The sequence below is a fragment of the Megalops cyprinoides genome, chromosome 8, assembly GCF_013368585.1.
Source record: "Megalops cyprinoides isolate fMegCyp1 chromosome 8, fMegCyp1.pri, whole genome shotgun sequence".
NCBI lineage: Eukaryota > Metazoa > Chordata > Actinopteri > Elopiformes > Megalopidae > Megalops > Megalops cyprinoides.
The window spans coordinates 39,494,839-39,519,009 of record NC_050590.1 but is presented as its reverse complement, the minus strand read 5'-3'; the positions used below and the strand labels follow the sequence as shown (position 1 = coordinate 39,519,009).

General features: G+C 41.5%; 1 protein-coding gene across 1 annotated transcript in view; it reads right to left on the bottom strand.

The window, feature by feature from the left end:
• Nucleotides 1-24,171, bottom strand: part of LOC118781581 (AP-2 complex subunit alpha-2-like) — a 56,571-nt gene that overhangs the window by 9,650 nt on the left and 22,750 nt on the right. The window contains 15 exon segments of the mRNA XM_036534544.1: nucleotides 1,722-1,888; nucleotides 4,097-4,258; nucleotides 4,912-5,085; nucleotides 5,326-5,557; nucleotides 5,751-5,848; nucleotides 8,816-8,998; nucleotides 9,206-9,343; nucleotides 9,706-9,874; nucleotides 11,041-11,191; nucleotides 11,417-11,525; nucleotides 11,999-12,100; nucleotides 12,497-12,526; nucleotides 12,528-12,545; nucleotides 12,547-12,628; nucleotides 23,391-23,584. Coding sequence (XP_036390437.1) covers nucleotides 1,722-1,888; nucleotides 4,097-4,258; nucleotides 4,912-5,085; nucleotides 5,326-5,557; nucleotides 5,751-5,848; nucleotides 8,816-8,998; nucleotides 9,206-9,343; nucleotides 9,706-9,874; nucleotides 11,041-11,191; nucleotides 11,417-11,525; nucleotides 11,999-12,100; nucleotides 12,497-12,526; nucleotides 12,528-12,545; nucleotides 12,547-12,628; nucleotides 23,391-23,584 — 2,009 coding nt within the window.

Here is a 24,171-nt window from a genome sequence, read left to right as displayed (position 1 = left end):
CTATGCTCCCCAGATGACTGCTGCCTCTATTAGGATAGCGATATTCCCTACATAATTGGTGTCCTGTCTGGGGATAGGCATGTCCCCTACAACAACAAGATAGGATAACACATGGAAAGCCACTGTTTCTCATAAAGAAAAGGGCCAGAAGAAAATCAGACAGTTCATAACCCAGGCTAAGGACAGCAAGGAGTATGTGCATCATTCAAAAAGCTGAGGATGAGAACTCTGGCTCTCTCCTGGGAAGACCATGATTTCTACCAAGATCAGCGGCCCAGTTGTCATGCAAAGATTTCTGTAATGTACACAGAGAGTGGGAGGGGCATTTTAAGGCTAGTAGTGGGTGGCTACAATGATTTAAAGACCATCACCAATAAGGACAAATTTCATCCAATTTGAGCAGTTCTACCATTCTTAGCTGGGTGGGGATGCAGCAAAAGACAACTGTTTTTGTTCAGTAAGCTTTCATTTAGAATAGACTACTATATTCTGACATTAGCCTTTTGCTATTTGGCAAACAAATTTCACCAATCAGGACATTTTGGCAACCATTTTGTGTTGCCCATCTTGGCCACCAAAATATTTATTATAAAAACAACTGTAAACTATTTTCCCTTTGGATTACAAGTTTCCAGTAGAAATCCCTTGTGTGAACTTCTAGCAAGTTTGATTTCTAATTAAACTGTAGTTGATAGTACTGCTCCCAATCAATACATAAACACTGTGATTGGTACAACATATCTCCGATCTCACTGCTTTTGTGCTGTCCATGACTCTTGATTTGCATTACACATTTCAATAAGCCACCACTCCGCTGCACCCACATTGCAGTTGCACCCTTTTCATCAAGTCCATGCCTGTTTCACATTTTATTTTATTCTGTATATATTACTGTCTTGAATTTAGCCTACTTCATTTGAAGAAAAGTATGGTGTCAGTTGCTTTGTGTTGATAGCTTTGAGATCTGTACTGGAAACAAGAGATATGAACTTGGAGAGATAAATCTGCAATCCTATAATTTTCTTCCCCAAGAGTACTGGATATTATTATTTTACAGCTTCTAAAGTGCGCCCAAAGAGAAGAACCAAAAGTTTTATTGCAATAAAAATAAAAATAAAAATTACAGCTGACCACCTAGCTGAGACAGATTCTGATAAGAGAATGCCTACTTTAAACTCACTGCATGGATTTTCGGGTCAAAATATATTGTCGTAAAAAATGGAAACCGTATTGTCCACTCAGGCAACCAAAAGCTGATGAATGGTTACCCACTGTTGTAAGTTCATTTCAAGTAAGCATTTGAGCCTTGGATTTGTCAAAGTTTGCATTTCAAAACTACAAAACTACTTGATGTTTTGTTTTCATGTAGCTAGCAAACATCTAGGTTACTCTGTGAATTCACATGTATGATACGAAAAAAGTAAATTATTATACATTAACAGGAAATTAATTTGATATAACATTAAAATATATAAAGTTGATGCATTTTCGGTGTTGCTCATTCCTGAGATGTGAACAATCCCCGGTCTTAACTTGTGTGGATCTCCAAGGATCTACTGCAGACACTTTCTAAATACATAGACATTCAAAGGTACACATACTGTACAAAAACAGGTACTTACACCAGTACAACCAAATATACAGGTACAGACGCAGGTGCACATTCTTTAAATACACAGGTAAAAACTCCTCTGGCTACCCCCTCCCTTGCCAATTCTCACCTGGAGAAGTTGTCATCGGCAACAGGCGCAACTGGTGTTCCGGTGCTAGCTGCAGCATGGTTTTCAGAGAAAACATCTACCAGCAGACTGGATGGGGTAGGAGGGGTGGAGTTTAGAATGGAAGGAGTGACCAGACCTAGCAGGTCAGTGGAGGGCAGGGGCGTGGCCTGTATACAGAGGAGATAGGCAAGTATGTAACATGCCTACAGGAGCAACATGTTGACAACCATGCACCACAACAGCACACTGTGCAACTGGCTTCAGTATCCTGCAGGATGTCAATTTTCAACTTTTGTTTCAATGTTTGTTGGAGTAACAATGAAATTATTCACAATATTACAGCATTTGTATAACTAATTTAAAAATCCACACAATCACACAGCCCCCTGCCAGAACACAAACCTGTTAGGTTTCCACCACAAAGACACACGCTAAACTGTTTCTAGAGACGTCTTAAGTGTGACATCCACTCATACAAAGTGTTTCAGAGGAAAATCAACTGCAATTTGGAATGAAACGCTCACATTTTTATGAAACTTGGCATTTGCATTTCTACAGTACGACAGTATTGTATTGTATTACTATTTATTTTATGTGTTGTACCATGATGTATTTTGGATTCTGAGATCTAGTGACTGATGTATGCTGGTGTGCTTGGCTTCCCTTGTCTTGTCAGGTTGCATAAGTTAAGCTGTTGTAGGGCTTGAATAGTGTTATGCTCACACTCACTGGTCTGGGAGTGCTGTTAGCCTGGTCTGACACCATTGCTCATTAAACTTGAATGGATACGCTTCTGTTCTTTTGTGTTGGAAGTTGCTCTGGGTGAGAGCATCTGCTAAATGTATGTAATGTCCATTCAGACTTTTTGAAAGCAGACTCTTTGGTGAAAAAGGCCATGATTGTTAATACTTGACAAAAAAAACCAAACATTCATAAATTTATAGCATGATTATAAGCATGTAGGGATGCATGAAACGAGTAACATAAGTATTGCTACATTACAACTGGAACAATACTGGCTGTTGGATAATGTGACCTTGTGTTCACAAGCACTTCAAGACTCTCTGTCACCTTTTCACCTTTCAGATAGCTGTTCAACTTGACTCCTCTCTTTAATTTTTAGATGGCTAAATATAAATTTAAAATGCACAAACCATTCATAACACAAATACACACACATTGAGCTGCCACAAGCAAGAATGCTACTGTCTGTGTCAGTGTCTCTCAGGCTTTGACTAAACTTACTGAGCAGCCAATCCTGTAATTTCCTCTCTCTTAGGAGGACTGAGGGTTTTCTGTCATCTGGCAGGAATTAGTGGTGAGAAGATGAATTTTCAAGTAAAAATCTTCTCAATTTTGCATAGTACTCATGATATAAGAGGAAATGCACCTCTGTACCTAACCTGTTATACAGTGACCACAGATACAACATTGTTCCATTCTTCAGCCTTGAATTTTTCATCTACTTTCCCAAATGGGTAAGTCTGTGGTCAGTAAGCCTGCATTTGGTCAGGCTACAGTCATTGAGTCTGTAGTTGGTCAGGATTTGTCTCTGCTTTGTATCTCTGTGATGGTGCAGAGATACTTTGCTAATGTGTAATCCCTGTTTAAGATCTGATAGCAATTGCTTGTTTTGTGTTCAGGTTTGATTATCCCAGGGTTCCTGAAATGTTTTTGTATATTATTTGGATTACTCTTATTTGTGGTTTGTTAGCAGTCTTGTTCGGAAACCTATGATTACTTTTGGAGCCAACTGAGGGGGCTCTCTTTTGGCCTCGGTTCCTTAAATTGCAGAGTTTCCAGGACTTGATTTTAACTGCATTTTAGTGCTCTTTTAGGCCACTTATTATCAATTATCAATAAAACCAGCCTAATTCCGGCCTAATCCTAACTGGTTGGTGTTCTACCCTCTCCCTCCCTCCCTCCCTCACCTCTGACCTCCAAGCCAGCATGTACATCTTACCCAGCGACAGTACAACTACAACTAACTCAGAGAAGGTAGAATAAATCCAAGAACGTTGCTGACTTGACCCTGTAAAAAGTGAAAAGGTGGTTTTCTATTACAGTTCTTGCCTCTACATAATTTGCAGGAAGTGCCCCACCCTTTTTTCATATGCATCAACTTATTTTTCGCCTTTTCCTTCTTTTTATTCACAGATAGAATACTCATGGTGAATTTACAAAAGGTGCACATCTGTAACTCTTGATGATATATAGAGTGTCATGACAAAATCAAGCTGATTTCACACAGAACGTCCTTCCTTATTTCTCCTGAAAGATGAGATTACCAGTAGAGTAAGGTGGGGAGGGACTTAATTTTTAGGGTAGGTGCTGTAGGAAAGCACAGTATAGGAAGCACACAGTAGAATAAGAACCTGGAGACGAGGGCATATAGATGGCGTCTTGGGGACCATGGTGGCCTCAGGGGGCAAAGGCGTGAGGGGGGTGTGCAGAGGGGAGGAAGAGGGAGGGCGTGGTCGGGGGGTGGGGGGCAGCGGCGGAGCCAGGAGATCACTGATGAAGGATGGAGGAGAGATCTGACAGCCACAGCCCAGGGATGGAGAAAGCAGTGAGAACAATCTACAGTGAAACCAGTGAGGTGAATTATGACATCAGTGAAATCAGGGATAACAGTGTGAAGTGAGCCAAGTGAAATCAGTGAGTTCAGCGTGCAGTGAACTAAGCGAAATCTTCGTGCAGTGAGCTACGGGTGGCAGTGTACCCATGCTGGTAAGGAGCAGGGCTTGTAACCAAAAGATTACCGGTTCAGTTACCTGCTGGGGCACTGCTGCTGTACCCTTGGGCAGGGTACTTAACCCACAACTACCTCAGTAAATATTCATCTATATAAATGAATAACATGTAAGAATTATAACATGTAAGTGGCTCTGGACAAGAGCATCTTCTAAAAGACAATAATGTAAGTTAATGAAATCAGTGCAATGAAATAAGTGAGACTGGTGAGAGCAGTGTGCAATGAGACCAGTGAAATCAATGAGACTGGTGCAGTGACATCAATGCAATGAAGGGTAAGGAGATCATGCAGAATAAAACCCAATCATGTGAAGGATCTCTCAGAGCCCAAATGAGGACTGAATGTTCTCACACCACTGTGACTTCCAAACTATGGTGGGAGCCGTGGTGCATAGGTGTGGTGGGCGGGCTGAGAATGCATGGCGGACCATCATACCTTGGCACTTGTGCTGGAGCCTGCAGGCTCCACACCCCCGTTGGTGTCAGCAGCTCTTTCCTTGCGGCTGTCCTCAATATCGGGGAGCATGCCAGGCCCCTTCTTCCTCTTCAGCTTGGCCAGAATGGAGGACTCACGTTCAGGGAACGGGGGCATCTCCTCTAAGACTGTCGCCTAGGGAATGAGAGGTTGAAGGTCACAATGATGGGCAGCCTAGAGTTCTTCCCTCTTGCCATGGCTTGCATTCGCTTTTTCTCTGTAATCCAGACTTTAGTTGTGATGTTGGTTCTGGTTGTATGTACTCCCTTTCCACCCAACTCAAGCTTCGCATCTCTATGCAACTCTCTTGCCCTGCTGGTCCCACCCTCTACCCCACTCAGAACAAGGGTCTCCCCTGGTCTCCCCTGTCAGTACCAGGATGTCAGTGCTTGCAATGCAACTGAGGCGCAGGTACTCCACAGCCCGCTGCTGCAGCTCCACATCAGCGTTCTTTAGCTGGCTGTCGCTGCGCAGCACATCCTGAATGGTGCCCTTGATCTCAGGAAACAGGTTGATGAACTTGATGTAGGTGGAGAGCAGCAGGGCACGGGTGGGCACACTACACAGGTGGAACTTAGAGTGCAGGAGGTTGAACTGGATCAGGGGGCTGCAAGGCAGAGATGGGCATAACATAAAACTGAAAGTGCTAGATAAGAGTGACATGAAGCCTTTATAAGCACTACATAAAACCTCGATACCATACTGCACTGATGGGTGTGAACAAACAAGCTGTTGTATTGCAGTGCTGATGTGTTGTCATTTACTAAGTGGGACTCACTGGGTCTTAGAGCAGGGCTTACCTAGACCGTGTGTCTCCGGCAATCAAGTTGCCAAACTCCCCCAGGATGTAGCCTCCCACCTTCACCAGGTTTTCATGGCAGGCAGGAGCCTGCAGAGACTGTGGGGTGGGAGAGGACAGCATGAGACAGGCTGAGTGAGTGAAACCATGGCTCGGGCACACTCCAAGTTGCAGGTGTGAAAGAGAATTCAAACATACTCATGCAAAACCCAAAGAAGAAACACACTACTCCACTGTGACAGGCACAGAAAGGACCAGTTAAACCATACCATACTCAGGTCAGGTGAAGAAGGGTCACTGTGATTCTATAGTAAAGGTTTGAAAGCTCTATTAGAAAAAAAATCTATAGATTTTGATATTTGGATAGCAGAAAATACAAAGAGTGATATAAAATCCAGGGTAAGCATCACCTACTGAGCATAAAAAGTCTTCAATGACCTGTTCAGTGTTTTCTTTTCTCTGTCCATATCCCTGCCACTGCAGCTCTCACCCTCACACTCTGGCCAGCACTTTTCCCCAGAAGCAGGTTGAGGACAGCCAAACCATTTTCCATAAAAGCAGATAAAAATGTACTGAGGATTAGGCAGTCTGCCAATCCCAAACCAAGTGAGCAAGTGAATTTCACTCCACATGATGGCAACGCAGTACTGTATATACTTGCAGACAGAAGGGAAGGATGCTTTTCTTTAGCGCATTCTGGATACTCTCCACTGTTATCATGTCAGTGAACTAACAGAAGCAGTGGCCTCTAGAAGTCACCGGTGCATTTTTAAATTGCACCCTTTCATTTTGACTGTTTAAGCGACTAGGTAGTTTATATAAGAAAACCATGTTAATGGTGCCTCATTGGCAGCTACCTCATTTCAGTAAATTAGTTGCTATTGTATTATGTTTTTTCAAATGGGTTTTGAAATGAGATTTCTCAAATGGGTAGCTTACTTTGTGGCCTGACATTTTTGTATGTCTAGTAATGACCAATAAAATCACCAACTGGTGAAGCTTTGGCTGCTGATTTTGTCCAAATGTAGCGGAAAACCCATGCACTACCAACACATGCAATCGCAAAAATCCCTCATATTGCTGCTTCCTCAAATTTGGTTTGCAATTTGCTTTTAATAGGTAAATAAAACAACGAAAGAGAGAATACAAATTTATTAATGTTAATTTGTATCTCGGAATTTTTGTAGGCTATCATAACTAACATAATAATGTGGATCATAACATGAATATGTTAAGGGTCAAAGCAAAAATTGGCAGGGTGAACATTACTGTTAACATTCCTGTTATATTTCCAAACACTGCTAATTATCATAAAAGCAATTGCTTGGCCTTGTACTACACAGTACATGTCAATAGTAGAATACAAAAATTACCATGTGTACAATTAATGCATGCTATTCAGCAATCAGTTATCACTAAAGAGGCTGGTAGCTTAGATTGCCTGGATTTTATACACACAAAAAACTATAAAAACCATACCAGAGGGCAATTCCACTGCATTGTAATGTGAAAAAGTATCAGTTGAGTGCCAGGCAATGCTACACTCAGACATTTGAAAGTTTGAAAAAAGTGTTGTCTTTTACTTCTTTAACACACAGAAAACAATAATCTATTTACATAAAAAAATAAAAAAAAACATAAAAAAATGCTAAACAATTACAGATTGCAACAATAAATATGCTTACATAAATAATGATATTAAACCAATAAAAACAACACTTCATAAGTATAGTGTAATTGCAATCAAATAGATGTAATAATATATCAGTTCATGTTTCAGTTACTGATGAAAAGGAAAATGGCTTTCCATACTTGTTTTTGTGTTTGTGTGGTATTGTTGACTGTGCTGAGCTGAGAGAGACACGTATCTGAATATACTGTAGCTAATAATAGGCAGAGATTATTCATCCAAAAATACAGGCAGATTTTGCACCACTATTGCAGAGCCGATGTTATGCTCTCTGTTGACTAAAAGTGACAACCCATCTGTGCACAGGAAAACAAATGAGGTATGAGGTAAGCTCATATTGAAGTAAACGAGGGAACCACTGGGGACACAGAAATAGGGGCATACTTTGCACTGCCACCGAGGAACCAATTTTACATTTCACAATAAGACATTTGGTAAAGTGAACATGACAAACCTTCTGTACACAGCAAAACAAACAGCTCATTCTTTATCGAAGAATGAGGTAAATTCATTTGGATGTTCTTCGCCACTTTCGGTACAAGAGGTTGTCTTTCAATTTTCAGCTTCATCCATAACTAAACTCATTTCAATCAGCTGCATCCAAATAGGTTAATTATCTCATAGTCTGTATAACTGGGTGACTGTCTGACCAGCAATTGGTTAATGAGTCACATCTGCAAAATCAGGAGTCTATAGAACACAGATGTTGTGGGGTTCATTAACCCAGGGCTAGTCTGACAGTCACAGTTACACAGACAATGAGACAATTAATGACTATTTTCAGCTGGCTGGCTGTGTGCTCAATGCTGGTTTTGTTCTGCAGTTGTTTTTTTAAATAAATGATTTGGCCTATTTGTAAAATGGACTCCCATGTTTTTGGGAGAAGCAGTGGCTATCTTCTTAACATGTTTTGTATTAATTTTACATTGTTATTCATGAGATCAGTTATTTCTGAATTTCTGATACTTTTTCATATTACACAGAGAAAAGAGCAAAAATAAGTCTTTTAAGCTCCTTTTTATAGCTAGAAATGGGTATGATGAGACTTGGGGACAGCCCAGGTTCTGAGGCTCAGAGGAATAAAGCTCTCTAAGAAGAGAGGAAGAAGGTCTGGAGTCAACTGCACCTGAGTTCTGCTCTGTGACCTGTGACCCATGATTTGCACACAGGTCTAAACTGACATCATCTGATATTTTGAAAAGAAATGACCCTCAACAGAATAGAATATTCTTGTGACTATTATTCCATTCCTGCAAAGCACATGAAAAGTACTACCCTGTAGAACGCAATAGCAGTAGTGATGGTATTTCCTTATATGCGCCATAAAGTAAACAGTGAGAGAGCTGAAAAGGGGCCAGTGGAGATCAACTACTCACCTCAAACACAGTTTTGGCAGCATACCCTTGGACATCATCACGGTTGATGACAATTTGGATTACACGGTACCACACTTCCTCACTCACATAGTCTCCAGCGATGCGGATGAGGTTGAGGATGGTGTCTACATACCAGGTGTAGTCCACTGCATACTTCTCAGCCAGGATGGCCACTTTCAGCACCTGAAACATGCCCCCCATACATGCAATCACTACGGTCTAGACCAGATCTCCAGTGTCAAGACCCCACAGCTGCTGTGCAAATGCTGCACAGAGCAGCGTGAGGCACTTTTTGTTTCGTCTATGTCAATCAATAGCTGTCCTAAAAGAAAAAAAAAATTTACATTCACATTTAACATGGTATACACTAGCATCTACAGTAGGACTCACCATTTCCTCTCGAATGGAGTAGTCTGCAGTCTCTAGGTAGTTGAGCATCTCAGCCACAATCTGCTGCGCATTGCTGCGGTCACACATGGCATACAACAGATCCACGGCTCTCTGCCTCACACTCACATCCCGCTCCGTCTGCAGGAAACACAGGCACACGCACATACACACATGCACACAAATACACACACACATGCATACACACTTAGTACAGTGCTTGCCCATTTCACATTCAGAGTAGACATGCAACAGGTACAATAGTCTGTTCACCTCCTCCCTTCTTCACGAAAATCCCTTTGCATAGAGCCAGTACAATAAACTTTCCCAAAGTTCCCTCTACATCGCACAAAATACACTTTTAAATCAGCTTATCAAAGAAAGTCAAAAGAAAATCAAGCCACTTTAATTATACTGTGAATTGTGAATCTCATAATTATAGCCATAGTAAGGTTGTTTTAGACTATGGACGGGCAATGCTGTATACAGGTGAAAAAAGGCACCTTCAGAGCATTGATGACAGTCTCTATGTGTGTCTTGACAGCCTCGTGGGAGAATTCGGAGCTGGCCAGTGTGCACATACTCTCCAGGGCCAGGTAGCGCAGGTTGGTCTCTCTGTGCTGCAGGAACTGTCCCAGCTGGTTGCAGGCTCGCACAAGCAGGGTGGGTTCACTGCAGAAAGGCAGGCCATCCAACAGGAATGGAACAAATCTCTATCTGATCCCCAAGTGTTAAAGAGTATGATAACTACCTGCCTAATTTTAATCTTACTCCAAACTCTAACATCAACCTATCCCCCTAACTGTGGCCCTTGTTCCTAAACCTTAGGCCATATCCCTAAACCCATGTCTAACCCCTTGCCCCTAACCCTATTTCTACTCTATCCCCTATCCCTAACCACTAGCCTAACCACTATCCCTAGCCTGATTCCTACTCTATCCTTAACCGTTATCCCTTATCCCTAACCACTAGCCTAACTGCTATCCCTAGCCCGATTCCAAACCATATCCCTCTTTCCCCCTAACCCTATTCTTAACCCAAACCCTATCCCCAACCCTATCTATCAGGCTAGTTCAATGTTTCGTATCAAGAAAGTATACAGGGTTCCTATATCTTCTTAAACATCAAATTCAAGGACTTGACATGGTACAGTTCGTGACATTAATCAAGAGCAACTGCAATTACATTGCTGAATATTTCAAATAAGAATCAACAGGCTTTACTGAAGCTCATAGACAACAATTCAATTTACTTTGCTTCAGCTGTTTAATAAAAGCTTCAGCTGGGTTATTCCTTCAACAATTCATCGATAATATTATTCTATCAGCCACTAGGCTCAAAAGTGCAATTTCTACTTAAACAATCCCACTTAAGTGCTTCCAAGGTGTACGCCTGTTATTATTAAAAGTACTTCTGACATAATATGCTCGAAATAAGAGGATGTATTCTGACTTGAAACTTAAAACTCTTTTCTCTCTAAGCATGGCTTCTGCTCAGTAAAGGTTCTTGGCTGAGCTATTGTAATTGACCCAGTTAAGTTAGCTAGTTCAGTTTTGTCATTTATCACAGTCAAAACATCAAAACACTGCTTTATGCTGCTTATCACAGATATTAGAAATTCAATGTATGATGTAGCAATTCACAGTTGCTAGCTTGTTCTTGTTGTGCCAACATGGCCTGTGAAATGCTCTCACGTGCATTTCATTATTCTGACACATTTTTCCTTTCAGCTAATCTACTGTTGGTGTACATTGTCTGTGTAAGCACAAAAATGCACTGTTTTGAGCAGCATGGATGCCTGTCTGTGTCATGAACCTGTGTGTGCCAGTAGGACTGACCTGTCATGGTGGATTATCAGGCTAATGGCTTCAAAGAGTACTGCGTTCTTGGCATTTGAGTGCTGAACCTTCTTGGATTTTGGCGGCTCCTGGGCCTTGTTGAGAATAGTCTCCAGACACTCGGCCAAGCGGCCACGGATTGCAGCATCCTCTAAGCCAAAAAAGCAGGGAAGAGGGGGGGGGTGATTATCATTCCCCAACAACTCAGCTAATGTCCTGAGATGGAGGCCGGAAGAGTCACTAAACCCAAAGTCATGCTGCAGTGCACTCAGCTCACCCAACCCACATCACAACTCCCACCATTCTGCAGTAATGAAATCCATTTCTACCTGTACTATTACCTGGGGGTAGAATCAATTTCTGCCTGTACTGTTACCTGGGGGTGGATAGCACTGCAGGAGGCGCAGCAGCTTAACGGACAGCCAGGGGGCGGGGACAAAGTAATAGGTGTAGTCCTGTAGGTCTGTGGAGGCAGAGGTCACAATCTGAGAGAAAAGAGAACACAGTGCTTTCACAGGTATAAAAATAAAATCAGTCGAAAATCTCTCACCATTAAATGAAATGGCTGAACGTATGGAGGGTTCATTGCCCATACCCAGCAGTCATTCAAGATGCTGTGATTCTCTCTAGTCAGAAAACTGTGTGCTGCCAGCTTTATGCTTCTTTACTACTTCTGAGTGATTCATTGAATTCACTGTATACTTCAATGAATTTCAGCCACTCTGCCCGCTGTGGCAAGCATGTCCCTCCACACTGGGGCCAGAACTACCAGATTACACCACTTGGATGTGGTACTATGCAGGGCAGGGACACCCAGGCATCCTAACATTGCAGAATGAAGTTACTGGCTAGTGTTCGGGCCTGATAATGGTTTGCAAATATGTAGAAATGCTTCTGGAGATGCAGGTGAAACCTGGAAAGGTACAGAAGACTGATTATATTGTTAGACAATACTCACTCTGCTGAGTCGGGCCACAGCCAATGACACAGAGGTCTTGAACTCATCAGGGTTTTTCTGTGCCAGTGTGGTGATCAGACTGGTTGCTGCTGTCACCACACCCTGCAGGAAAAGGTTTTGTTTCAGTTTGTAATACAATAATAGAGACAGAGTGACTGGCACAGATGGCAGGCAGTTTGTAATAGTAATACAGACTTTGTGACTGGTATATATAGGATTGTGCAGCAGGTGCAGCAGATGGTGCATGTTTGCATCTGCGTAACTCTATGAGTAGCACTTTTTATCCACTTACGTTAGTTGCTTGTTTTTATTATGTTGCTCTCTCATTCTCTACACCTTTCCTTCCATTTCCTGTTATTTGGTCTTGATTCTCTTGGAATACGGATTATCTAATCAGTCATAGTTAGCTTCTTACCTTCACTTCTTTACCAGTTTCAAAAGAAAAACATAATTCATCAGTTGCCTATTTAGTTAAGAGAAAGGCTGCAGAGGCCATACCAGATGCTGGTCGTTGAGCAGGTGTACGACCACGTGAGGTCCACTCGCCACACGGGCACCAGGTCTGGAGAGGTTCTGTTAAGCCGCAGCAGGCAAAGTGCGGCACTCTGCTTCACACTATCCATGGTGTCCCTGAAAGACACGCCCCCAACACCAGTAACCACGGGGGGCACACATATCCAATCACATACACAGTGACCTACACTGTGGCCATCTGATTTTTTCTCTATGCATGAACCCAGCCCGGTATGTTTCATCACTTGGCAATTTCTACTGCATAATGATAGAAATCCATTCAGTATGCAGGGATTTCAGCACATTGATTTGATGCATGATACATGCTATGATGCTTTAGCAAAATTGGGTTACTTCACACAAAAAGTACTCACTACTGGCCAGATTGCTGCAGACTGTGTCAAACAGCAAAATATGTAGTCCTCAGTGGAATAAAAGAAATAACCATGCAAGCATTTGGTTACTGAATGCACTTTAGTTGCTACACAAAATGTACCAATTATGTGTATTGTTACTGCCTGAGCCACTCACTACTACTATATTAAGATATAAAACTTTCATCCAAAATTTCATCCAAAATTACATATAAACCAGCAGTAGGCTTAATATGTACCTTAATATCTAATGTCTAAATGGATGGTATTATCCAAAAATTTACATCATACATAGAAACCCATATAGATCAAACATGAAGTGTTGTTAGTGGACTTATTTTGAAAGGTGTAGAAATGTTTAGGTCAGGAAGATTTCTAGCTATATAGACACCTAGGTCATGTGACAATTACAATTTCATCATTTTCCCTTAGTTGCTCATGAAATGAAAATGCACTGCTTTCCATTAAACTTGGGGTGGCCAAAGTACGGCTCGTGGGCCAAATGCGGCCCGGGGGCAGATTGTAAAAGGCCTGTGGCCTCTCTCCCAAAATATACTGCTAGTGGCCCGCCACGGTGCCAGCACTACAGTAAAATACTAGGATATGAAGTGAAGATGTGAAATGTGCTATTCAAGTGGCCACCACACGATGGCTGCACTAACAGTTTGTAGACCAGAAAAATATTGAAGAAATTAAACTTGTCCCTTAATAACAAACTGATTGGTTATTCAGTCAGTAGCCTTCTAGTCATTCGCTATGACTGCAAAGAAGCGCTAAGTTGATAGTGAGGGCCGCACTTTTTTATGAAAGCTGAAATAATTGCATCTGCCTCATTTGCCAAGAGACTGTCGCTGTTATGAAAGAATTCAATGTGAAGAGATATTACGAAACTAAGCATAGTTTGTACCAGAAACTGTCCAGCTGTGAAAGGACTAACAGAGTGAAGCCAGAAGTAGAATCATTAGCGAAGAGTATTGGTACTTTTGAACTGTCTAAACAAGATCCGCTTGAATTTCTCGCTACCATTGACAGAGCAGTAGAGTTGCATGCACTGAGTGATGCTGATGCTCGTGTGATGTTGATTACGTGTCTGTCACATGGCATAGTCCATGCACTTCCTCATAAAGTCCACCAGAAAACAGCAAACAGACAGGAAAGGAATGAAGCTTTGCTTGAGATTTTGGGGACTGAAAATATTAATTGGGTAAGGATTAGGGAAGTAACTATGCAACCAGGAGAACACCTAGCACCATATGCAGCGTGGCTGTGGGAAGAATTCACCTCACATAGTGGCATACCAGATCTGACTCAGCAAGACCCCATGTTCAAATCTACCTTAATTTCACAGTGTGATCCCAATACACGTAATGCCCTGGCCTTGTACATTAACTCAAACACACCCTACAAGGACATCATGGTTAAATTGACCCAATTCTTTCATGTCACTCAAAACAACACTATCAAGAAAAAACAGACAGTAGCAGCAATTGGGGGGAAGCCGGCTAGAAACTCAGGGAGCATAAAAATGTCTCTTGGGAAAATGAGGGGTATGTTCCAGATGATGTCAGACAGCTTAGGGGGAAAGGCCCCCACCTCTCAATGGAGGAGGGACAGTGGTATGTTACTCTTGAAATCAGGAAAGCCATAAAGCAAGAGAATGCAAATTAAATCAGAGTAAGCCATCTCCCTACAGGGAATTGAGCAAACAGGTCCAGGACATGCAAATGGCTCCAGATAAGCTGACTGTTGAGAATGGTGAACTGCAGGCAACTGTCAACGAACTTAAACCAGGTAATTCTGCATAGGGATCACAGGCCCTGTGTCTCATGTAGCACCATTGACCTGTGACAGGTGGGGTAGAACAGTTGTTAAAGTGGCTGTTGGGGGCCGATGCAAAGATTGATTAGTTGATACCGGTACTTCCCTTTCCATTGTTCATTTTGACTCACTCCCTAAGAAAAGCGAAAGCATTATTACATTGGAAGGTTTTGATGGAACCATCTCTCTTGCTTGTCGGTCAAACATCTTAAATTTTATAATTGGTCATAACAGTTTTCAGGAAAGAGCTTGGCTAAGTTGTACTGGTGATGGTCGTGACATTTTGGGCTCAGATATAATTTAGAAACGAGGCTACATTATTGATTATGGCAATAATTGTGTTTGGCGTACGACTGACAATAACAATGACTGTGTTGGGATTTCTGATATGCACGCTGTGCATGCAATCAAAAAGGCAGAGGACTATGATTTAGATACATTGTTATCTGTGGAAGATTCAGAGCTGTCAGAGTTGTTGAACCAACATGGAGTTTTTGCTAAGACAAAACATGATTGTGGCCTTGTTGATCCTAGTGTAATGGAAGTGAATGTTCAGGGCCATGACCCACCCTCTCTGAGACAGTACAATTATCCAAAAGAGGCAAATGCATATATACAACGCACAATTGACTCTCTCCTGGAACAGGGTGTGATTAGGCCTTGCCTTTCTCCATCACTAGCCCCAGTATGGCCTGCAAACCAGACAACTCATGGAGGATCTGCATAGACTATAGGGAGTTAAACAAATGTACACCTACATGTGCTCTGGTTGTAGCCTCTACCCCAATGTGGTAGCATCACTCCTGCCAGAAGCTAACTTCTATTCTGCCTTAGATGTGTCCAATGGCTTTTGGTCAATCACTTTACACCCTGAGTGTCAGTACAAATTTGCCTTTAAATTCAAAAATATGCAGTACACATGGAATGCTTTGCCACAAGGTTTTGCTCTCTCCCCAACTCTGTTTCATCAGTGTATGGCTAAAATACTGGAACCTTTCTCTAGGCCTGAGTGTCTCATACAGTATGTAGATGATTTGCTGTTACAGACCTCCACCAAAGAGGAACACATTACTTTGCTCACTGAGTTACTTCAGTTTCTGGGAGAGGCAGGACTTAACCCAAAGAAAGCCCAGCTTCTTAAATCTAAGGTGCCTTATCTGGGTATCAAGATCAGCAAAGGGGGGCGCACCCCAGACCCACACAAGGTAGAGATCATTCAGAGATTTCTAAACCTTTGAATTCTCTCCTCTCAGGAAAAAAGAAAAAGAATGAGTCTTTAGATTGGGGCCCATCAGACAGCTTTTGAAAAACTGAAGGCGGCATTGATTGAAGCACCAGCATTAAGGGTATACTCACACTAGGCGATCCATACCGTGCCCGAGCACGTTTGACCCCCAAAGCCCAGTTCATTTGACTAATGTGATCGCTCCGTACTGTGCCCGGGCACAGTACACTGAACCGTGCCCAGGCCCTCTTGAAGAGGTGTGCTCAGGCATGGTTCAGTTGGACTCGGGCATGGTACGCATCTAGTGTGATCGCTAACCCCGCCCGAGCACGGAACTCGAACATGCCATCAATGATGCGACTGTCCCATTTAACAAATATATCCATAATAGAAACAGTTAGCTGGATATCTGTTAGTTACACACCCAGTCATAATAAATCCTTTAAACCATCATTTAATTAGCTAGCTGACTTCCTTAACAAGCTGGCTACCTCCAAAATGATCTTTGATTGGTTAGTTCTGTAGATCTATACCTAAAAATAACTCTGTGGATCCCCACATTAGCTTGATTACTAGCAAGCAAAATAAAACTAACCATACATGTAGACTAAGCTACGGTGTTTTACTGGAGTGAACAATAGAGATGGCAACACCATCACGACCAAAGTGTGGCAGCATTTCACTCTTAACCCTTTCGCACGTAACTTATTTTTTATGCTATGTAGTGCACGTGTTACGTTACATGGCTCATTGTGTTTTCATTAGCGTTATTAAGCTTCTCATAGTTTTCAGTTAGCATTTGCTATATTTTTAATGTTAACTCACTGTTTCCTCAAAGCTAAAATTAGCTAGAAATTTTCCAATCTAGTTTTCTAATCACACCGGTTTTAGCATATGCGCTAAACAACTAATCACAACGTTGTGGCCACACGCGCGAAAGGGTTAACTCTGCCAAGAAGGTTGTGAACTGCACCATTTGCAAACCTGACCTTGCCTGGCATGGGATCACATCAGTTAGGCTCAAGCATCTGACGAGGTGGCACACTGGCTCTCTGGATGATGAAGACTCCTCTCGTTAAGTTAGTTAGCTAGCTAGCATAGCCAATGTTAATGTTAAAAGCCATGTTACTTCACGTTATGAGCTGTAACGTTTTCTATTTTGAAATACATTTTCCCTTGATCAATAAATTATTAATGATGCTGAACATACAGTGTAGCAAATAATAACCTATTATTCACAACGATCCTGTTCACATTCCAAATGTGCCCTGACTTTACAATGTTAAACCAGAGCCCGTCTGCTATTTAGAAATTCCCTGCTTAAACCAGGGGTGGCCAAACTTTTTTCAACGGGGGCCAGATTAGATCTTGTGAAAATACCCAAGGGCCAGCTCCTTGTTTTTAATTTTACATATGCATTCTAAAAGCTTTTATTTTCAGTGTAATAAATCAACAATTAAATGGGCTGTAATCAGTAACATAGCAAGCCTTGCCTGCACATCTTACACTGGCTTCTTAGTAAAATTCAAAATGCACTGTGCAGTTTCTAATGAATTACGAAACAGTAAAATTAGATAGCAATGAAAACAACACATTTTAATGGTATTTATATTGTATTATATTCAAAATATTCATTATGTAAAATCTTCAAAATACAAATTTTTATTCAAAAAAGTTTTATTCAAATCCATTAACATATAGTAGTGTATGTAGGTGCCTACTAGACTTAAACAAGTCTAAGTCAGACATTTTATTTATTTATAATGTCTTTAGTTTTAAGCAAAGTTAAATCTGGACTGGTATAAATGAAATATGAATATAAAACAGGCCTAATAAGACATCATTGCAATACAACACATTTCAAAATACAAATTCGGCTGATGATTCACCAACTATAGATGTGTTTGCAGGATACTGTTGCTACTGTTGCTATGCACAGGTGTTTAATAAGTTTTTGCACGTTTGAGGTTAATGGTTTTAACATTGCCCATATGGCTTCACTGGCTTCACAACGTGCTCAAATTTCAGAAATTTCACGCACAGTACTTGATGGATGATGCAGTGAATTTTAATGGCATCGCCCCCATGCTCATGGACTCCGTTCTGTATCAGTGCAGCTAATCCACTTCTTTCACCTAGCATAGAAGGTGCACCATCAGTAGTAATTCTGCTCATTTTCGCCCATGGCAGTTTTATGGCATTGACAACTTTAGACACGGACTGAAACAAATCCTTCCCCCTAGTATGGCCCTTCAGACTCTGAAGGTCAAGTAATTCTTCAGTAATGTTCATGTCATCATCAACTCCCCTCAAAAGAATAAGTAGCTGAGCTGTATTGGCTTGGTCAGTACTCTTATCACAGGCTAGTGAAAAAAAGTCAAACCGTGCCCCCTCTCACTCACTTGTCTCTTGATGTCTGTAGATAAGTCTTCTATTCTCCGTGCCATGGTATTTCAAGCCAGGCAAACATTAGAAAACTCCTGCTTTTTCTCAGGACAGATGTCATCCACCATCTTCATTACACTGTCTTTCACAAACTCGCCCTCAGCAAAAGGTTTAGCGTGCTTCACAATTAGCATTGCCACTTTGTAGCTAGCTCTGGTACCTTTTTCCTTTGAATCTTTTGCCCATGAGAAGAGTTGTTGCTGAGTGGCCAAGCTAGCTTCCAATTGCTTCACTTTGTTAGTTCTTTCACAGCTGGACAGTTTCTGGTACAAACTATGCTTAGTTTCGTAACATCTCTTCACATTGAATTCTTTCATAACAGTGACAGTCTCTTGGCAAATGATACATGCAATTATTTTGGCTTTCAATGAAAAAGTACGTTTTCCATCTCTCTTGAAAGCGGCGGCCCTCGCTATCAACTTTGCGCTTCTTTGCAGCCATAGCGGATGACTGTTAGGCTACTGACTGAATTACCAATCAGTTTGTTATTAAGGGACAAGTTTAATTTCTTCAATATTTTGCAGGTCTACAAACTGTTAGTGCTGCCATCGTATGGTGGGCCACTTGAATAGCACATTTCACGTCTTCACCACATAGCCTAATATGGTACTGTAGCGCTGGCACCGTGGCGGGCCACTAGCAGTATATTTTGGGAGAGAGGCCACAGGCCATTTACAATCTGCCCCCGGGCCGCATTTGGCCCACAGGCCGTACTTTGACCACCCCTGGCTTAAACGTCGCATTGTTGTCATGGTGACATTCATGGCTGGAGAGAGCGTTGTTGCAGAGTGCACAAGTTTAGAGAACACCGGAGAATTAGATACTTTCTAAATCGCGAAAGAACTCGTGTCTGTGCATGCGTGCTCAATGTGGGTTGCATTCGAATTAATTCGAACGAGTTATGGGTTTGTTGGATCTCGTAATGGTACCATGGATGGCTTTCTTCAAAGGAAGCAGACTTTAGCTCCACAGCAAGCAACTGCCCTCACTGAATTAGTCCTAGTAAGAATTCATTAAAAGATGTATTTTTGAATGAAGTTCTCATCTTTATTTTCTTTATTGTTAGTTAGCATATGCCTAAAACAACCTCAAGCTAAATTTAAAAGCCGATATGATAAATAAGAGCTATTGAGTATTTGTGCGATTCATAATCCAAATAGTCGATTATTGGTTCCAATAATCAGTAGATTATTCAACTATTTGTTAGTTGCAGCCCTACTCATGACCATGATGTGGCACTGTCATGCTTGTTGTACTATGCTGGAAGTTCTAGTTCACCCTCTCTCTGCAATGTAAATAGGTATAAAGGTACAGATATGTTTTCTGACTTAAGACAGAATTAATTGAACAAGGACTTTCAAGTTAAGAAGCATACATGAAGTTTGGGGGTTACTTGAGGCTTATCCACCACGGCAAATTTGCCACCTTCCTTTTCTAAATGAAAATGAAATAGCAGTAGTTGTCATGCATGAATGAACCATTCTTGGGATGATGAATGATGCACAAGAGAGTCAATAGCCCCTATCAAGTTGATGAAATTCCGAAGTCTGTATTTTAAGATGATGTCAAAGTTGTCAATTGACCATGCTGGTAAAGTTTCAAGAATAACTCAGTGTGACAATTTCCCAGACCCAGATTAGGCCTGAGTCTGGAAAACTGGCCTAGTATGTTTCTATGTAGTGGCTACAGCAGTTACTTACTTAAAAGTGACAACACACATAATTGGTAAACTTTATGTAGCAACATATGTCTAATAACATATAGTAACCAAACACTTACAAGATTATTTCCTGTATCACAGCATGCATAAAATCATTGTGCTGAAAAGCCATATCAGTGCATAGGCCGAGTTTCATAAAGAGGTTACTTCATGAATTTCCTGTCTTTTGTGGCTTTGCCAGCATTAAACTTGAAAATTAACAACAATGCTTCAAGTTTCAATTAAAGTAGGCCTACAACAAGGTTGACCTTACTTAGCATAAGTGGAGGTAACTAGTTTGCAGTAAAAATCTGCAAACTGGCTTGAGCCAATCTCCCTAGAGCAGAAATAAAACTTGGTGTTATTTGTATTGTGCTGTAGTCTCCAAACAACTTTTGAACAAAACAGGTGAAAAGCAAGACAGCAATTGGAGGGACTCACAGTTACACACTTGCCAGCCATTCCAAAACTTGTAGCCTAAGTGTATGATTTCTCTTCTTTCTGTTTGGTGTTATTTCAAGCAGAGAATACATGTCTTACATTTAGATGCAAATGCGGAGTGATACATTATCATCAAGTAAGAGCTTGTTTGCTTGAGTAATTGGACAAATGTGTTTTAGCCAGTCAACCTTATCTAAGGATAAGTGTTAGGAATTATAATATGTGAATCTTCTTTCCACTTATGTATTTATGAATCAAGACTGCTTACTTTGTTAGTTAAGTAGTTATCTACAGTATATCGGAGGGTTCTGCTGGCTCAGGATTCATGGGGGTGACCATTTGGCCCTTGCAGCATTGCCTGGGCACATGGGAAGCTTAATTATGGGCTCGCTGGGAAAAAGCAGTGGTGTAGGCAGGGCAATTAGGTGCCACCAGGGGTGTGGGGTGCTGCAGCCCAGCAAGATGGTGTGGGAAGCTGAGGGTCAGCATCTGACATAAAGGGTGGCTACATCCAGACATTTGGTTGATACTTTGGGGCCTCAAGCTACAAAATGTTAGCGTGTTGATATACGAACGGCATTAAATTCAACAGAGGAACAAAGTCAACACTGCAGTCATTTTCATGAAATCTACAGCCTCTGTTATTCAGTTAAGAAAAGATACTGTTACTATTCACCTTACAAATCATTTGAAATTTTAAATGTTTGGTAAACTGTGCTGCATTTTTATCAGTGCAAACTTTGCTCTCAAATACCAAACTATTTGTGTCTTTTTCATGAAAACTACTGCAACCATGGTCAATCGTTTGTCATTTGTCATGGCCACAGCTGGTGTGTAAAATCTCAGCAGAAATTTTGATAAAATGGCTGAGATTTCTGATGTTTAACCTTACCACTTTGCATTGACAGCTGGTTCAAAATTAAACTATAGTGCAAATACTGTGATGTACCACAAGTAAATTAGCCTCATGTTTGTGTGGACACTGACGAGTCACTACACTTACATCAAGCCACACACCAAGTGTAATTATGTTATGCATTTTACATACCTATTCAAAGATGTGCTATATGTTTGGTATAACAGTAACAATGAGAATGGTGTAGCATGACTATTAGACCATTACAGGCTCAGCACCAGGATAAAATACAGACGGGTGCAGCACCGTAATGCAAACACGTGAGGCCCCCCCGCAGCTAACCCTGAGTGGGCCCCTTTTATGGCGTCAGATGTATGTCAAAATCGCGAGCGCAGAAAATATTCTCGCGAGTGCAGGAAACATGCTCGCGAGCGTATAAAACATTCTCGCGCACAAAGCAGCCACCACGCGTGAGAGTGTTTCTGCTTGGCGAGCGCTGGAGGGCATACGCGCTCACGCGGGATAACTCTGCTCGCACGAATTGACCTGAGTTTTGACAATTTGGGGGCGGAAACCAAGGGAGTCACTGGCCCTCTTATGATTGGTCACTTTCAACGCAATCACACCCACTCGACCTCTTTGAACCTTGATTGACAGCTTCCGTTAACTGTTTTCAGACTGTCAGTGTGTCACTGTGTTGTAGCCTACTGATTCGAATTTGCCGTAATGTATCAATTGGACCAAAAGTCTCTGACGTATATAACAAAGAAAACTATGGAACAGCAAAGATTTTTTAAAATATTTGTTTCATATTAACGCCAATATTAGCTGTGAAAATAAAGACAATCATGATGTGCACCCTATGTGATTGTAATTTAAAAAAAAAAAAAAAAAAAATTCATATCATAATAGTTGTTGACAGGCGGGGGCTGGGCCTGTTTGTGCTGCGGGGGCCCCCCGCCTCGCGGGGGCTGTGGGGGTATACTTTATGGCCCAGGAGGGGTGCAATTGCAATCCACGGGGATGCACAAAAAGTCATAAATACCATGTAGACATTGGGATATAAGGAGACAACTGGGGGTGCACTGAGATCCGTCTGGGGGTGCACTGAGATCGGTCTGGGGGTGCAATGGACCCCTAAGCACCCAGATAGCGCCGGGCCTGGACCATTATTTTGATAGACTGTCATTAACTATATTGTAGACTGCCGCATTGTAAAACCAAGGAAGTGTCTGCCCCATTTACTGTTGGATAAAAATAAACTGCGCAGCACCACCAAAGCATCCTCTGTCAACCACACTGTCCCTTCACTCGTCCGTCTTTTCCTGGGGTCAGGGAATAATCTTTCAGTTTTCACCAAATTGGTCTGGGTTTTCTGTTTTTTTTGAGTCTTTCTCTACTATGATCTATTATGCCCCATGTACAGTGCTTTGTGACAGTCTCAACAAAAATTGCTATAACAAATAAACTTTGATTCAATGATACAAAGTACATTAAGCAAACACACAAGTACTTGGTTTGGACAAAACTTTCTTTCAACGGCAGGTAGGAGGTTCAGCTTCCTCCTAGTAAGCTGACTCGCAGGCTGGCTAATGAGGACCAGGTCACTGCTGGAGCTGACCAGGCCACAGCACTCCCACTCCTGTTGTCCTGTGTGATTTCACAATTGCTTTTTGAGCAAATTCAGACTTTAATCATAAATAACACATGACCGATGGTAGGGAGGCATTTTAAGATGCTATTATGTCTACTGAGTCTTAAGCTGCACTAAGCCATACTATGCAATGTATTTTACATTCAGGATTAATACTTGAATACAAATTACATTTTAATTTCCTTAGAAATTGGGGCTACTTACAGAACAATGATACATCTTGATGTAAACCGAAGTAAGAGCCTAGCTCAAATGAGCAGCATGCCTTACATATCACTAATCCACCATTATATAACACTCCTCCTCCTCCTGTTATGAAGGTAAACAGTTGATAGTCTATCATCCAACAAGCCTAGACAGAGCTTACCCAGCTACAAGAATACGAGGGATGTCAGCAGCAAAAGCCTCAGCCATCTCACGGCTGCCTACGTTGGCAATGCAGTGCAGGGCAATGTTCATGAAGGTGGGGTTCCTGCTGGACAAGTCGTTCTTAATGGCATTGTTGATGAGGCGGATGAGATCGCTGTTGGAGTTGACTAGCACGGAAATAAACAAGTAGCCCTGGGAGAGAGGAAGGATCAGCGTAAGAGCTGGAATATTCAGTAAGTAAACATCAATAGACCATTCATGATACACTGTAATTACAATAGCACTATGCAAAGCAATGTCATACGGTTTACAAATTATGCAGTTCACACTTCAAAAAACAATGTCATATTTATTAACATCCCTGTAGGAATTTTGGAAAGCCTCCTAGGGCATGGATTACACAGTGTGGAAGAAATTCCTGTAGACCCATTAATTACTTTTAATCTGATATAGGCTATGCCTGTTGTTTTAGGCATATGTGATTAATGTGGCTTCTGCTCACTCCCCTTAACAGTTACATATTAATCAACTTTGCTGTCAAAGATGACACTCTGTGCGCTATCTTTCTAGCTTATGTAAGGGGCACTGTTATCTTTTTCTTGTGATATTAGGTAACTAGCTTTTCTTATTTTCAGGATGTTCCCAACATATGTATCCTGTCACGATTACTCTACTCCCGGTACTTTAATTTTTTTTAAACTCTAGGATAGAATATATATTCGACCTTGTCTATGCTTGAATTAGAGAACTGCAGCGTTCTGTACTTGTGCATCTAGTCG